The following is a 17730-nucleotide window of genomic DNA, read 5'->3' as shown; positions in this document are numbered from 1 at the left end:
ACTGTTAAGTTTCCCTACTCATGTTGTCAGTTAATAAGAGGTTTTACATTGTGTACTTCTGTTCCCTAACAAACTGTTATGAATGTAGTGTCTTGAATTATTTTTGTCTAAGTTATTTTGTATATTTTAATTACCTCACAGATCAGTCAGAAGACAGAGAGTCTCACCAACCTAAAAAACCAAGTGTCCTCAGGCCTGGATTCCCTTCTGGAGAGTCTAGGAATGGATTCACTTCCAGGCTCATTCAGGTTATTGACAGGACTTCATTATTTTTGCCACTGTAGGGCATATGGACTTGATCCCCTGCTGGCGCTTAGCATGGCTTCCTTCTCCACTGGTAGAATGTATTCATGCCTCTATCCATCCTCAAAGCCAGCACAGGGGGCCAAGTCTTTGTCACACGCAATCTTCTTTGATCTCCTCTTCTGCATCATATTTCCTGCTTTCTCTTCCCTTGACTCTCAGACTCCAGCCAGAGGCATGTTCCATTTTTTTAAGTGCTCCGGTAATTAGACTGGATCCACCAGGTCAATCCAGGATAATTTCTCAATTAACTTCCATAACCTTAATCGTATCTGCGAAGTTCTTTTGTCAGGGATTAGGGCATGGCCATCTTGGGAGGCTATTATTCTACCCACTCCAGGTTTTAAAACCTCCCTCAATGAGAATAGATTTTTCTATTCCTCCTTTAATTCTTTTAATACTTTATTATTTCTGAGGCCATGTTATTAAGTGTAGTTGAATTCATAATTGCTCTTTCTGGCAAATTGAATCTTTATCATGAGGAAAATTTCCTTTTATTCTCTACCAGTGTCTTTTGCCATAATGTCCATTTTGTCCGACAAAAGTACGACAACAGCTTTTGCATAATAACTGACTACCTGGTATATCGACTTCCATCTTTTTATATTTAAGATTTCTGAGTCCTTATATTTAACTGGGTTTCATGTCAATTGTCTATATGTGGCTTTATTTTTTAATTTAGTTTGAAAACTCTTGTCTTTCATTTCAGCACTTTCTCCTTTACTTTTGATGTAATTTTTGAACAGGATGGTTTAAGTCTACTCTTATTTAGTGTTTATATTTTACTCTGCCCGTTCTATGTTCCTTTTTGTCCCTTTGCCTTACTTTGACTGATTAATATGTATATTATTCATTATTTTATTCACTTTCTAGTGAATTTCAAGTGAATTTATCTCACGGATACCGGAATTCATCAAATCTTCCCCAGACTGAAATCTGCATCCCCAAAGTACTCATGTCTAATATATCATTCTCCAAGTAGCATGCACTGCTACTCAGTCAGAGTTTGTCAGCCAGAATTTCAGAATCGACCTAAACAAAGTATGGAGTGTCTACATCTTTTTTTCTTCTACCCTTTACAGTCAACCAGTCCTTCTTTCCCATGAACCTATCCACCTAGATATCCTTCCTGTGTACCCTCTTTGTCCATTTCAGTTGAAGGTTTTTTGCCTTGCATCTCTCTGGCTCACCTCTTCCAAGCATTCTCCATCCAGCCATGGGAATGACACCATCAATCAGCACAGCTGATGTGCTTCCATTGGCTTAAGCCATCCCTGGTTCCTTAATGCCTAGAGCTCCTCTGTCACCAGTGGTGCCTTTCAGAATCTGGCCCCTACTTGTTCTTCAGTTTCACCTCCTTCCTTTCTGCCCTTCCTCATTTGAAGGTTTTATAAATAATTCCTTACAATTAAGTCAGTGGTAGTGCAGGAAAATAAGGTCTACTGAATTAAACAAAATTGGAGTAATAATAGGAACAGTTTACCGAATTAATTCAAAACACCATCAGGAGACAACAGGGTTGATAAAAGACATAGAGTATGTATTTCTAAGGTCACAATATTGTGATAATACAGTGGCATCAAGTTTTATTTAACATACTTTTTATTTATAGAATGTTATTCAGTTGCCATTTTATAGGTCAAAAATAGATGGACATTGGCAATTTCCTTGAATTCAACCTTTTAATTACTTTAAATTATAATGTATAATATAAATAACATGTGATTATATATTATATACATTCATAACTTCTGAATAGTATTTTTCCAAGTTTCTGAGTTAATTATAAACTTAGAAAAATATATGTATGAATATTTGTATATATATATTCACCAAGTAAATACTAAGTCTGATATATATTCTCTATCGCTATATGATATCCTTTTTAAAAAAGATTTATTTATTTATTTATTTGAGAGAGAGAGAGAGTGCACATGAGTGGGAGAGAGAGGCAGCGAGAGTCTAATGTAGACTCTGTGCTGAGCATGGAGCCCAATGTGGGGCTTAATCTCATGACCCTGAGATCACAACCTGAGCCAAAACCAAGAGTCGGACACTTAAATGACTGTGCCACCCAGGTGCCCATATATGATGATTTCTTGGTAACATCTCAAGGGGAGTGACAATAAGAGTGAGGGAACTTTTTCAGTTAAGGCCATGTTGTAAATATTTCCAGCTTTGTGGGCCATCCTGGTTCAACTGCAGCTGTCACCAGTTAGACTCCAAGACCTGACCTTGACTGTCCACTTGCTTGTACTCACCAACCTTTGTCCCACATTTTCCTTTTTCCCCCACGTTATCTCTTAACTCAGACAAATGGAAACTGGAAACTACTCCTCCCTCAAGCAACTGTCCTGACAAGACCTCCAGCTGGCCCACACCACCCAGACCACTCACGCCTGTACAAATGGATGATGGAATGACCTCTACAATGACTAACAACTACATTTACCTCATTACAATACTAAAAAATCTCCACCAGGGAGGAACATGAGCCTAATTTACACAACAGACAATGTGTGTATAGGCTGGTTTCCTCAAGACACAGGCGTGAGCTCATGCCCATCTCTACATATGATGACAAGGCTCCCCACCTAAATATTCATCCTAATCCTAAATATAAGGAAGTTGAGGAGTCCCAGCTTTAGAAGTTATTCCCCATGATCTCCTCATTTGCTGCCAATGAAGTTTACTTCATTGTGTGACCGCTCCACTCACCCAGTGCGGTCTCTGACTCACCAATGAGCCGGCTCACTTAGGTTTGGTTACACAGCTACTCAGCTCTGCTCTTGGCACATCCACAGTATACGGTGAATGGGCATGGCTGCATTGTAATAAAACTGTACTTACGCACACTGAAATTGCAGAGGCCATATGAAAGCAGGTGGCAGTAGGTCATGTTTTACCTGTGGATCATAGTTTACCTAAAAATAGGACTTTCAAAAGGCTGTCCTGCTATCATTTTAACCCTGATTAGAAACAAAAGAGCAGATCTTTGAACTTAATTTAAAGTCTCCACTTTAACAAAACATTTTATATTAAGACACCACTCTTAGGTAGGCAAAATATCACCTCATTATGAACATAGCAGAAATCACAAATTTTTAAAAATCACCCATAATTCTAGAGCTCTAACTCAAACACTGTTGTCCTTGCATAAGGCAATTTTATCACACATACAACGTTTATATTTTAAAAGTAATATCTGAAGCAAAGATGTTAGTTTGAAATTTATTAGAAGTGAGAACCTTACCCCTAATAGTGGAAAACAAAAGCATTAACACAAATATTTAGTGTATTTGTTTAAGCAAATTATTTAAGAAAACACAAAGGACTAAATAATAAAAAAAATGTTTTAAGGAATGAATATAGGATTAAATCATTACAAGAAATATAGTACTAAAATAACAAAGAGAATACATTTTGTTTATTATTATAATTTTTAGAAACTGCATATTTGAAACTAAGTAAATAATCTAACCAAATCAATGAAATAAACTATAAATTAGTAAAGCCTAATTAAACTAAACAACACAGAGACCAGTGAAATCTGAAGGCACATTTTGTAGAAAGCTGCATTTTGAACTAAGTTCTTCCCCTTCTGAAGCTGTAAGATTACAATTAGTCTCAATTTGAATAAAAGGATAGAAAATGGCACTACATAAAGCACCCTACCTAATACAAAGACATCATGCACACCTTTCAATCTATTATGAATTACAAAACATTTTGCAGTCAGCATATTTTTAAAGCAAAGTAAAAGAAAATCTAAGCTATCTAACTGAAAAGATTTCTAAATTGAAAATTACAGGCTTAAAATAACTCAAAATTTAAATTCCTTTTCTCCCTCCTTTCCTTCCTTCCTTCCTTCCTTCCTTCCTTCCTTCCTTCCTTCCTTCCTACCTTCCTTCCTTCCTTCCTTCCTTCCTTCCTTCCTTCCTTCCTTCGTTCCTTCCTTCCTTCCTTCCTTCCTTCCTTCCTTCCTTCCTTCCTTCCAAGAGACCATAAATCATCCACCTATTGAGAGATTGCAAGGGAACATTCTTCCAGAAACTGCCAACAAATTATCTCTAATAAAACACATCATGTCACAGCAGCTAAGTACATTGAAGATGATATTTAAGGTGATAAAAAGAACAAATTAGTATTGACTAAAAAAGTACACCAACTGTGAAGAGATCATTAAAGACCAGGGCAAATATAACCTCTATATAATTTTGAGATTATTTCTTTGCAGGCTTTAATGTCTGCCTTGACTTGCCCTTGTTTGCTTTTTATGTCAGAAGTAATTTTGGGGGATGAGATGCATGTGTTATTAGAGACACCACAGCCAGAAAATATTTATCTTCAAAAATTGCTTAAGAATGATCAGCTACAATTAGACTGTGCAATCTGTTCTTCAAAACAACTAGACTAATTACTTAATGATACAATTGTCCAAAATTAATTGAGGGTCTCCAATTACCCGGAGAGAAAAAAATACTTGCAGTGTCTGATGCCCTGCTCACAAACAAGGAATTATAAACTTGCTATAATTCCTGCTGGGTAGTTAGATACAGGCAAATATTTTGGTAAATTCTTGAAACACGAATAGAAGAACATGTTTAAAAAAGAGTAAAAAAGACTGACATTTTATGCATTGTTGAATTACTTAAAATAGGCTCATAAAATATTTCATTCAACAGTCCTCATTTTGACAATAATGCAAAATATTTGAACACTTCCTGTTTTTACTCATTCTTCCATTTGCAGATATTTTGCTCACTCTGATTTTCTTAAATTGATTTTAAAATAGTTTACAGGTATAAGACTGTAACAGAGAAAACAACTCAATGTTAAAAAAACAACAGCAACAATGCTTTAACATGGGATCTAAACAAAAAGGAAGTGGGGAATGGAAGGACAGACCTGTAACTCTGGACATATGGGATTTTCCTTCCATGAATGGTGTCCATCCAGTGCAGAAAGCTGCCTGCGGGGCATGAAAACTGAGGCATAGGAAGATCTACTTCAAAACACTAATCTAACCTACACAAAGCTAAGATGTGGGACATTTTCTTAAGCTCCATATTCTCAATCCAGGACTTCTGGTACCTTTCCACACTGTAATGGCAGAGTTGAGTAGTTGGAATAGGGATAGTACAGCTCACAGGGCTAAAATATTTACCATCTGGTCCTTTCAGGAAAATCTGCTAACTTTTCATCTAGAACACATACATAATTTCAGTGATGTATTTGCTGCTAGTGCAAATTTTTGATGGTCAGGCAATCCTTCCTTTTCACAGGTTAAATATTTTTTAAAATTTCAGTTGCATTTGTATTATCTATAGCTCAACCATGGGATATACAACATATAAAATACATCCAATTTTAAAACTTGACTTGATGTTTAGAATAAATGAAGAATTGCATGTAGAAATTAAAAAAATAAATAAAAATAATGATTGTGATTATAATATTATGATATAATACTATAAGCATAATCCCTGATATTTAGTTCTAAAATCAGTTACATAAAAGTGGTGATAATTTAGCATGTAGACGTCTATTAGTAAGTAGTGAAGAAATTATTGAACCACGGACTTAGGTTTTATTCTCAGCTTTGTGACCAGTTCACCACGTAATGTAGCCGATTCTTGCTCCTCCCCCTAATGTCTGTTTTCTAAGGTGAATAAGGACAGGGAGTTACCATGGCTTTAATTTTGGAAACTTGTTTCATAAATATGTGGTAATGACTTTATACCTGTCTTTTGGATTTTAATGAAGTGTAAAATATTTTGACATCAACAAACTATTAAACTGTGAGCGATTTTTAAAATTTTTTGAGAAACATTTAGATCCTTCTTGTCTTAACTACATTAACTGTATGTCTTGTACTGAAAGGAGAAATCTCATGGAAAATATCTTGCAAACTTGCATGCAGTAAAATCTATTTAATGTAATTTAATTTTATAGGCAGAGAGGCAGCATTTTAGTTGCAGGAGGCAGGGATATATATATTTACATTTACATTAATATTTATATTTATATATGTGCAGGGTTTATATGAAGTATATGAGTGACTATATACACATTAATACATACACATATGTATGTATATGTACACATAATTGCAGTGTGTGTGTGTGTGTGTGTGTGTGTATATAAGCCATTTACATTAAGATCTATGGAATATCTCTTCAAATAAGTAAAGGGTGAGAAAAATAGCTAAATTTCATTTTTTTCTTGTGATTATGTTTCACAGTTTAAAGAAACTTTTGGTTCTTTCCAAGCAATTAAATATAAAAAAGTTTGAGCAAAATCAAATGGGGGGGGGATATGACCATCGATCATACATGTTCTCAGAATCAAACCAAAGAAGGAAAGCCCTTGCATCCGTGCAGGATTGCCTCAGTTGACTTTAGGGAAATGTGTGAGAGAGAACCCTATATGAGCAGCTTTGCAAAGAGACCTGGGCTTCTCCAAATAACGTTTAGATGATAAAACGTTTAACTTTTCTATAAATTTGTATCACTCCAAATGACGTTTATCCAGAGGCTGTAGAAGTTTAGAGTCTGGATGGACCAAACATCAGTGACCGTGAGCAGTCAGGGGTGACTATGGAAATAGGACATGGAAATAGGTCTTGAGTTAAACTTGAAAAGATAAATAAAAATGGGAGACCTGCAAGGTAGGGAGGATCCGGTTATAAGTACAAGGCATGGTGTGAGCGTACCCTTAGAAATGGAAATGTTTGTGAGACGTGCGGAAATTAACCGGGACAGTGAGGCAGTAACAGAGAGAACCTCGTGCTAAGAACACACCAAGGAAAGGTCAGATTATGGAAGGCCTTGAAAGTCAGCCAGTGGAGACAGATGACCTTTTTCCAGAAAATAATGAGAAATTTTACACAATTTCTGAATAGGAGAGTGATAAGTTTAAAATAGTACTTGAAAAGGTTATTTTTCAGCAAGGGGCTGAGAAGGTGGGCGGGGGAGCGGAAGTAGTCAGACCACTCAGGGCACTCTGAGATTCAAACTGAACATTGTAAATTTCTTCACAAAAAAGGAACTAAAGACGGGGCCCCAGGAACTGTTAAATGAGGTGCAAGAGTGGGTTTTACTATGAGATCTGCTGCCTGAGATAATTCATCTGATACCAGTTTATTCACGGATGAAGTTAGTTAGCACTCAAGCAAAAGAAGCAAAATCGCAAAGAGTATATTTCACGTGCTAAAATAATTAATCATGTAACACGGTTAATTACATTAATTAACATCTGTCCGTTTTAGCAAGAACCTGTTTAATAAAAACAGCTCAAAAAAGTTAACTTTGACCAGTAAACTTGTCCTATTAACCTTCAAAGAAGAGTTTACGGCTTTTTTTTTTTTTTTTAGCAATTCAATCTACAGAGGCTTATGTTATAAGAAACATCATTTCTTCAATTTTTATGAGTAGAAGAATATTGAATAAATAAAATACATTTTAAATAATTTGAAAAAGCAAGTATGTAGAGGTTAAAGGCCTGATGCTGTGTTTAATGTCCCAAGTACACATTCCTCTTATAAAGCAGGTACAGAGTTTTTAAGCTTAAAAATAACATCTGGGAGGTAAAAATAATCTGCGATGTGTCTGAAGTATACATAACAGCTGATATCAGAGATACATTAGAAAAATTTTCTTAGTGGAGTAACAAAAAAATTAGCAGAGTAACCATTGTTTTTTGTTTTTGGTTTTGTTTTTTAAAATAACAGAAAAGGGCTTCTTGGCCCATGGATTTTGGCTCAAATGGAAAAAACAAAAGAAAGCAGAACAACAAAAAGCACGTTCTAATGAAAGCAGTAATACTTAATATTTTTTAAAAAATTCTTTAATCAGCATGAGCATTGAGTTGTGACTTGTATTTAAATATTTGCCTATGCTAGAACTTGATTTTAAAATTAAGGAAATTATTTGGGGTGCCTGGGTGGCTCAGTCAGTTAAGCATCTGCCTTCAGCTCAGGTCATGATCCCAGGGTCCTGGGATCGAGCCCCACATTGGGCTCCCTGTTCAGCGGGGAGTCTGCTTCTCCCTCTTCCCCTGCACCCCCCTCCTCTTGCTCCCTCTCTCTCAAATAAATAACATCTTTAAAAATAATAATAATTAAATTAAGAAACAGCTTTAAATTAAAAGGATCTCAAATAGATATTCTCTTCCAGTATTTAATTCCTGCTACGACCTCAGAGATGTGGAGAACAATTAGTTCACCAAGCTACCATGAGAATAAATAACTCCTGCTGAGCCTCAGTAAACATACATGTGGGTTTGGGCATTAAATTGTCAGAGATGATCAAAATACCAATTTTTTGGGTCATTATTATCAGCAAATTAGATTTTGCCTATAGCAAAATGAATTCCTGAAATCTTATCAGACGTCACCCAGATTTTATTTCTTCTGAAGACCTTGCTATTCCTTAAAAAAAATTTTTTTTGGTGATATTTCCAAACAGTTAAGCCTATGACTGTGGAGCATCATTTCAAGTCATGAACAGTATCCAGTGAGCTACACAGATCAATAAAAAGGGCACAACGGAAGAGGAGCTGGAAACCGACCTCGTTCACGGTGGCATAGTAGCTCTCGTGTTTGAACATGGGTGAGTTGTCGTTCCTGTCCCTCACCACGATCCGAACTTCATGGTAGATCACAGTGCCCACCTTCTTGTTGACGCACTGGACTTGCACCACGATGGAATGTATGCTCATCGGGGGCTGTAATACAGAAATTGCATTTTTTTAAAAAAAGCATGGAAACAGAAGCTTCTCAATGATGGTCAAAGCGCACTTGTTTCATAAAATGTTCTAAGCTTGTTCATTTAAAAATAAGAATCATCTATAAAAATTGATCCATTTCCCTTCTTTTAAGGATAACAGAAGGCCATTGTGATGATTTCATTGTTCGATTTGTGTCTCAAAATATAGGATCTCGGCAAACATGCGGGCCATCCAAGGACCGGTGATGAGTACAATCACAAAACCAGGGCAGAGATGCAGGGAAAAAACGGAGTCTGTCCCTTCAAAAGTTAAAAAACAACAACATGAAATTGCAATCCATAAAAACAATAGGTTAATGATAAAATCTTTGGGGAAGTGGGGTTGCACGACATGTGTGCTCATTTACACTTTTGCTAAAATATATGTTTATATCTGGTAAAAATTAAAATATAGTCAAAAGAAGAGAATCTGTTCACAATCCAACCAAACTTTCTCGTTCTATACATTTAAATGCTTATCTGTTAGTCTTTCTTTCTCCACGTATACACCTATTACACACACACACACACAGATACACACACACACACACACCGTGAATCATCCATATAAATACAGATTTACTACGGCATTTTGGTATACACTGTGACGCTATATTATGTGATTTAATGGTACTCCATTCTGAGTCTATAGCACAATTTGTCTTAGCACAAACTGATATTAAGATGTTCTGTGTTGTCCATTTCTGTCTTCACAAACTGTATTTCAATAAATAATCTGTACATAAATAGGTGTCCACCTGCCCCCTTTTTTAATGATAAATTCCTGAAGGAGAAGGGTGTCACCAAAGGGCACTTACTAACTCAGGTCACACGGCCAAGAGCTTTCAGAATTAGGACGCAAACCTACATCTCTTTGACCCTTGAGTCAAACTGCTTAACACTACAAAATATTCCTTTGCGATTTTTAAATCTTCTTTGAGCTTATAAAAATTTCCCTCTAAATACATCGTTTTATCAGGATGATGTATTCTCACCACCTGTCTGAAAGATGAGGCCCCCAGTCTGCTCTCTCCTTCCAACTTCTCCCCTCACTGTTTATTTTTCTTTATTGCATTTCTCACTCACCTCTTGGCATATTACACATTTTATATATTGACTTCAGTCCACCTCCCTTCACTGTGCTGGAAGGTCCATAAAGCCTGGTGTGTGGTGTTGTCAGGACTGAGGCTCTCTGCCCATTAACTATACTGTGCCTGCAGTAGGTAATCGTGACCTCCCCACGTCAGACTATGTGGCTCCCGGCCAGTTATGGTGACCGTACACTTGGAGCAAAATCTCTCAGTGCTTCGTTTGCTCCTCTCTACAAGTAGGGATAAAAATAAACACTGATATGATAGGATCACGGTAAGTATCACCCAAGGTTACCCTGGGCCAGGCACACGTAGCAGATGTGAATTGTTTTTTTTTATTCATAAAAAGTTAAATTCCCAAGAAAGCAAAATACATGGAACTTATAAAATACAAACTGATCATCTTAGATTATGAAATAAATTATTAAATATTTGGATTGAAACGGATTTGAATGGGATGCCTGGGTGGCTTAGTCGGTTAAGCATCTGACTTCAGCTTAGGTCATGATCCCAGGGTCCTGGGATCGAGTCCCACATCGGGTTCCTTGCTCAGTGGGGAGCCTGCTTCTGCCTCTGCCTGCAGCTCCTCCTGCTTGTGCTCTTTCTCTCCCTCTCTCTCTCTGTCTCTCTGACAAATAAATAAGTAAAAGCTTAAAAAAAAAAAAAGGAACCGATTTAAACACACAGCAATGATCACTGGAAGCTAGGATAGGTTCATTAAAAATGTCACAGGACACATTTCTAAGTCAGAAGAATGCTATAGAGACCATATCTAAACTGAAGCAAACTTTGTTGAATTTCAAGGTATTTTTTATAGCCGGTAAAGAAAAAGGCATTTTAATTTATTTGTACTTTACTGAATAAATGTATATAGAGAGAATAAATTTAATAATCAATAACATATGCAGGAAGATATCTGATGAAGGGCCTTTTAGCTCTGTGTTCTAATATATACCCCATTTTCCTTTTAATTACTGACATAAATGAAAGCATTAAAGTTCTGTGTATAAAATCAGTGCAAGTCCCAAAGCTCAGAAGGATATATCACACATTTAAGGATGAAAGGCAACATTCAAAATCATTTTAATAAGTCAGAATACTAGGTTATATAATGATATATGTTTACAATAATAAATTTAATTTACCTTATTGGTATCAGGACAAAAAAATACCCATGTACAATACATGGCTATGCACATTAACATGAAAATATAATTGTGAAATTTTGATGAATAAAAGATGGGCTTACACACCAACACTGTAAATGGACTGCTGGGCCAGTAATACCAACTTCATATTCATTAATAATATCAGATGCAGAGACAGGTGGAGTATAGTTAGTACCATTTTATGGGCAGATAGAATGTGAAGTCTGACCACCTTGAGAACGTGTGATAAAAATTGAGGATATTTAAGGTAAAAAATGCAAGATGCAGTAGACATCTGAATGGTTATTTTGAAAAGACCTATTAGCTTATTCACTGCAGTCTCAGAGAGCAGAAATAACAACAATGAATAAAAAATATCACAAAACATTTTTTTCTTCAGTATAAGTAGAGGCTTTGTATTAATCTAGATCAGCACAGAATAGAATGGACCATCTTATAAAAGCAAGCCCATCACTGAAAATCGGCAACCTTGAGGCAAAAAGATCATTTAAAAAGATCAGGTCTTTCCATTTTTACTATCAGTTTGAAAGTGTTTTCTTTAATAGATTTTTAAGGAAAGTCCTGCATATTTCAATTGTAAAGTAAAACAAAACAAGAAACAACCAAAAAAAAAAAAAGCCCAAAACAAACACAAAACCCACAAAACATCACAAAGACAAAAACAAACAAAAAAAACAAATACTTGTGCTGTTAGCCCTTGGCACCCCTTAGAAGACAGGTGAATTAAGTTCTTCTAAAGTTGTTTATCTTCTAAATATTATAAGAGACCTATAAAACCATTTCCTCTCAACTTCTAACACTATACTGAGTGGGAGCGTGGTGGTGCTGAGACAGAAAGGTCACAATCTTGTAAGGAGGGAATCAAATACACTGTACACTGAGCCCCTACTTAGTCCTGCGACGTGCCCATAAATCAGACATAATCAGGTCACTTGGAAATCTTGCTCCTTTCAACTTTAGCTCCCTATGCAACTGTGAGAAGCATGGATAGACCTCAGCTTGCAATAAATTCCAACCATAATGGATCGCGTTGAAGGCCAGAATTCCCTGCAGCTCATATATAACACACACGTTGTAATCTTGCCTTGGAATAGATTCTGTTCTGCTGTATAAGAAGGTCATAAATACATCAAGCGTAGTTCTACAAGTCAGTGAGAGTTTAGGGACTACAAAATGCTTAGGAATCTGTTAGGGAAATTTTGAGTTATCTTTCATACCTGGTGGCAAAAATAAGTCCTGCCAATTGTATCTTCCATAATTTTCTTAAATTGCTTCATACATGAAGGAAAAAAAAAAAGCACACAAACAACCAGTATATAAACTGTTTTGGGCTAATTACTTAAAACCACTACAATTCGTATATACCTAGACATGCCAACTATTGTCCCAATTTAAAAATGAATGTTTAAAATACTCTCTGAATGCATATTTGTATGTTCGCGTACATGTGGGGATGGGTCTTGATATGCATAACTAAGGTTTTGGAGTGACAGATACCAACAGTAGATGGACGCCATCTCTGAAGAGTATGTCTGAGAGTAGAAAGTAAGGAAAGAAAAATTTGCAACTAATATGTATGAACTTTGTAATTTGAAAGAAGACAAAAATCAAAAAATTTATTATGAGTTTTTCAGACAATCACTTAGGATTTAACAAGCAAAGTAAGATTTTTATGAGAAATTTACTGATGTAAATAGTGTTGGCTATAGCATTCATCTTTAATCCAAGGGGAACTGAGTTTTTTCTAGAAACCATGTTATTTGGAGGACTTATGGTTTAAAGAGAAAACAAATTTTTAGCCAACCTGTATAAGACTTGCTTTTATTTTTCCTAAAGCAAAGGCCAACTTTATTTAATCCTCGCAGGAATGAAAGGATTTTGTCATGATTTGTCTTCCTATGTACAAAATGAAAAATCTTCATTATTTCACAAATCAACTGGAAGACAGTGAAAGGAAGTAAAACAGCATGTTGTAGAAATTAGTTTTAAATAAGGAAGCATACTTAAAGGAAATGGCTGGCCAGAGTTCTGAGTGTCTCTCACAAATTAAAGTTTCATAATAAATGGTGCATTGACATAAGTTTCTTAAAGAAGAAAGTACCAATTTGAAAATATAATTAGGATAATGTAATATTTAAATGAATTTTTCATAATCAACTATTAAGGACATTCAGTTTATTTAATTGTATTTATTAAATTCAAAATTCAATGTGGTTTGGGATTAATATGATGCAGTCCTTGTGTGGTAAGCAAATCCCGTAAAACTGATATGACATGAATATAAATATAGAGCAAGTCAAAGAGTTTTGGAGGCTTTACAGTTTGGAGCAAGAAATAACATACCAGTGTAACATGAAGGAATCTTTAACACAGAGAGTGGCATTTAAGGCATTTCTTGGTAGTAAATGACATTCAACTGATGGCAGAGAGTAAAGGTAGTTTCTGAGCATAGGTTTAAAAGAGTACCAGGGAGGGGCCCCTGGTTGGTGCAGACGGTTAAGCCTCCACCCTTGGTTTCAGCTCAGGTCTGATTTGTGTCCTAGGATCGAGCCCCTTGTCAGGCTCTGTGCTCAGCACAGAATCTGCTTGAGTGTCTCTCCCTCTGTCCCTCTACCCTCTACCCTCTCTCTCTCTCATATTAATAAATCAATCTTAAAAAAATTAAAAAAAAATAAAAATAATAAAGAGTACCAGGGAAGACCTGATTGCAATGAGAAGGCATCAACGGACAAGGTTGGAACTGTGTTTGGGGCACGGGATGTAAAATAGGTTGAATCATGACATATGGTGGGAACACTATTAGGAGACTGTCTCCAAGTCCAAGTGAGGACTGAGAGGCTCATAGTGTGGCTGTGCTGTCAGCCGCAGAGGCCAGCATGGAGGGGAATGTGGGCAGCTCGGTGGTGACATGGACACTGGTTGGGGGCCGGGAATCAAAGCTCTATGTGCAGCTGCCAACTTAGAGTCTGGAAGAGGAGAAGGTAAGATGTTCAGGATTTCCATGAACATGGTTTCTCTCTGTTCAAACTTTTTAAAAGTTTTCCCAGACTTTTGAGATAAGCGTAATAGGACTGTGGCAGAATCATATTTTTCTTTCTATTATTATTTTAATTATCAATGTTATTATGACCATTACTATTCCATCCCCACTAGTGATGAGGGAATATTGGTCAGGTGGATTCACTCATTTGGATTTCAAACATCTCGTGTGATGCTCCTTCATTACTGAGATCTACTTTTCATCCCAGACAACATATTTTGGTTGTTTTATCATTCATGGCACTTCATTTTACACCTTTGCATTCTCTCTCTCTCTCTCTCTCTCTCTCTGTCTCTCTCTTTTTCCTGAAGGAAATGTATGGAACTTCAGTAAACAGAAACAAAACAAAACAAAAAAAGAAATAAAAAAAATAATGACTATCAGGGCAAGACTTGTGGACTAAGCTTGAAAATTGTCAAAAGCTCCTATGTATATAATGTCATATAGAAGTTTTCTAGTTAAATGCAAATATTGGAGGCTTGAGAAGCTTTACGTTTTATTTTAATCCTCAGAAATTTCTGTAGAGATCATCTGTTATTTTACTTATTTCTTAACACTTAATCTTAAATATATTTATTTATTTACATTAAATTTTCTTTTAGTTGTATGCAGCCATAACTGTTTGAACGTTTCTACTAAGAGCTAGTTTATGGCCTTAATAAACAAAGTGCAGAAAACATGATTTAGAATTCCTTCTCAGGGAAACACACTTTCCCCAACCACTGCAGAAAGAACACGTGGAAATGAACATGGATCTACTATCAGGCAGCCATGCCCTCCTCCCCTGTCTCTGAGTCAAGCCAGTGAGTATTGAGGTGCTTTCTCTCATCAATTAGACAAGACACAGTGCCTGTGGTCAGTCCTCACTAAAAGCTTGCAAGGAGCTGGTGCAATGGGGTGGATATAAATAAGAGCCAAAGCCACATACAACCAAAGAAATGGGGGGACAAAATTATAAGTACACAGAGGAATCTGATCTGCAGAAAGAAGAAAACTCAACAACTAAACAGAGGAATGTAGAGATTAGAGATCATGTGGTCCAAGAACACATAGTTTCCTCTGTCCCTGATAAGTTTCCAATATTGCTAAAATCAAATTATTTTTCATTTCTATGATGTTGATATTCTAAACATTCTTCACCCATTGACTTGAGCTCATCTAGAGGCATTTTTTGTGCCTTACTTATAAGCCAAAGAACTTTGAATAAAATCAGAATATACCTATGCAATGGTCTGAATTTTCTGTCCTTCCAAAATTCACATGTGGAAATACTAATAAGATGGTATTAGTAGGTAGGGCCTTCGCCTGACTGGCAAGTATGTGTCAATGCAGAAAATATTCAACTTTAAGCATGATTTAAAAATGTACTGCTTCAAAAAGGCAAGAACAACTTTATTATGTTACTTATAAAATATATTTTGGGCAGATGAAGGTAAGAGGCAGAAATTCTAACACCTGGTGAGTTGCATCATCTATTTCTTATGTCCCTTTAACAACATGAATCAGGTGATTAGGTGATAAGATGAAGACCCTTATACAAGAAGCCTCAGAGGGTATCCTTGCCCTTTTCTATCATGTGAGAGTATAAGAAGTCTGCAACCTGGAGAGGACCCTCCCCTGATCTTGATGGCACCCTGGTTTCATACACTCAACCTCTGGAACTATGAGAAATAAATTTCTGTTGTTTCTAAGCCATCCAGTCTAACCCAAATGGGCTAAGACACTTAGAAAAGCATCATTGTATTTGAAAAGCTCAGTGGAAAAAAAATTCCACTAACAAAATAGTTCCAGAACACTTTTCCCCTAAGAAGTACTAAAATAAATTCTACCCTGGTGACATAATACGGAGTTTTGGCAGTTGTTATTAGGGTCAAATCCTAATTGTTGGCTCTGTTTTGCTATTCAGAGCATTCACATTTTTTGTTATGATATATTATATTCATAAAATGAACAACTCAAAGAATGTTGGCAACTACCTAAAGAACTGCATGTCAGGAAACTAATAGAATGCAGAGGTAGGTATACTTATATCAGAAAAAAGAAAAAGATTCCAAAACACAGACTGAAATAAGAGATAAAGGACATTACATAATGATGAAGAGGTCATCCAATGAGAGGATATAACATTTGTAAGCATTTATGCACACAACATAGGAGCACCTAAATATATAAAGTAAATATTAACAGACCTAAGGGGAGAAATAGCAATACAATAATAGTGGAGGACTTTAATGCCCCACTTATATCAATGCATAGATCATTCAGACAGAAAATCAATAAGGAAACATTGGCCTTGAACAACACATTAGACCAGATGGACTTAGACACATACAGAACATTCTATTCAAAAGCAGAAGAATATACTTCTTCTCAAGTGCATAAGGAGCATTCTCCATGACATATCATATGGTAGGTCACAAAGAAAGCTTTAATAAATTTAAGAATGTTGAAATCATATCAAGTGTTTTTTCCAACCACAATGGTATGAAACCAGAAATCAATTATAAGAAGAAAACTGGAAAATTTACAAACACATGGAGATTAAACCATATACTACTGAACAACCAATGGGCCAAAGAAAAAATAAAAAGAGAAGTAAAAAAAAAAATACAATGAGACAAATGAAAATTGAAATAAAACAGCCTCAATTTACAAGATGTAGGAAAAGGAGTTCTAAAAGGGAAGTTCATAGGGATAAATGTCTACATGAAGAGAGAAGAAAAATCTCAAATAAATAATCTAACTTTACACCTCAAGGATATAGAAAAAGAAGAACAAATGAATCCCAAAGTTAGTACCAGAGAGAAAATAACAAAGATCAGACCAGAAATAAATGAAATAGAGAATAAAAGAGACAACAGAAAAGGTCGACAAAACAAAAAGCTTTCTTTGAAAAGATTAACAAAATTGGCCAACCCTTAGCTGGATTTACCAAGAAAAAAAAAAAAAGAGGACTCAGATAAATACAATTAGAAACAAGAAGGAGACATCACATCTGATACCTCAGAAATACAAAGGATTATAAGAGATTACTATAATTACATGTCAACAAACTGGACAAGACTGCAAGAAATGGACAAATTCCTAGAAACACAAACCTAACAAGATGGAATCATGAAGAAAGGGAAAATCTGAACAGACTGATTACTAGCAAGGAGATAGAATCAGTCATCAAAACCCCCCCAACAGGGGCGCCTGGGTGGCACAGCGGTTAAGCGTCTGCCTTCGGCTCAGGGCGTGATCCCAGCGTTACGGGATCGAGCCCCACGTCAGGCTCCTCCACTATGAGCCTGCTTCTTCCTCTCCCACTCCCCCTGCTTGTGTTCCCTCTCTCGCTGGCTGTCTCTATCTCTGTCGAA

The 17730-nt window shown here is 36.1% G+C and overlaps 1 protein-coding gene across 1 annotated transcript in view; it reads right to left on the bottom strand.

Moving 5' to 3' along the window:
* PCDH15 (protocadherin related 15) overlaps positions 1 to 17730 on the bottom strand; it is a 1630853-nt gene that overhangs the window by 494011 nt on the left and 1119112 nt on the right. The window contains exon 7 of the mRNA XM_087863140.1: positions 8875 to 9030. Coding sequence (XP_087719266.1) covers positions 8875 to 9030 — 156 coding nt within the window. The remainder of the gene's footprint in view (positions 1 to 8874; positions 9031 to 17730) is intronic.

The sequence above is a fragment of the Ursus americanus genome, chromosome 6 (genome assembly GCF_024610735.1).
Source record: "Ursus americanus isolate L20-20 chromosome 6, mUrsAme1.1.p, whole genome shotgun sequence".
Classification (NCBI taxonomy): Eukaryota; Metazoa; Chordata; class Mammalia; order Carnivora; family Ursidae; genus Ursus; species Ursus americanus.
This window is presented reverse-complemented; position numbering and strand designations above follow the sequence as displayed.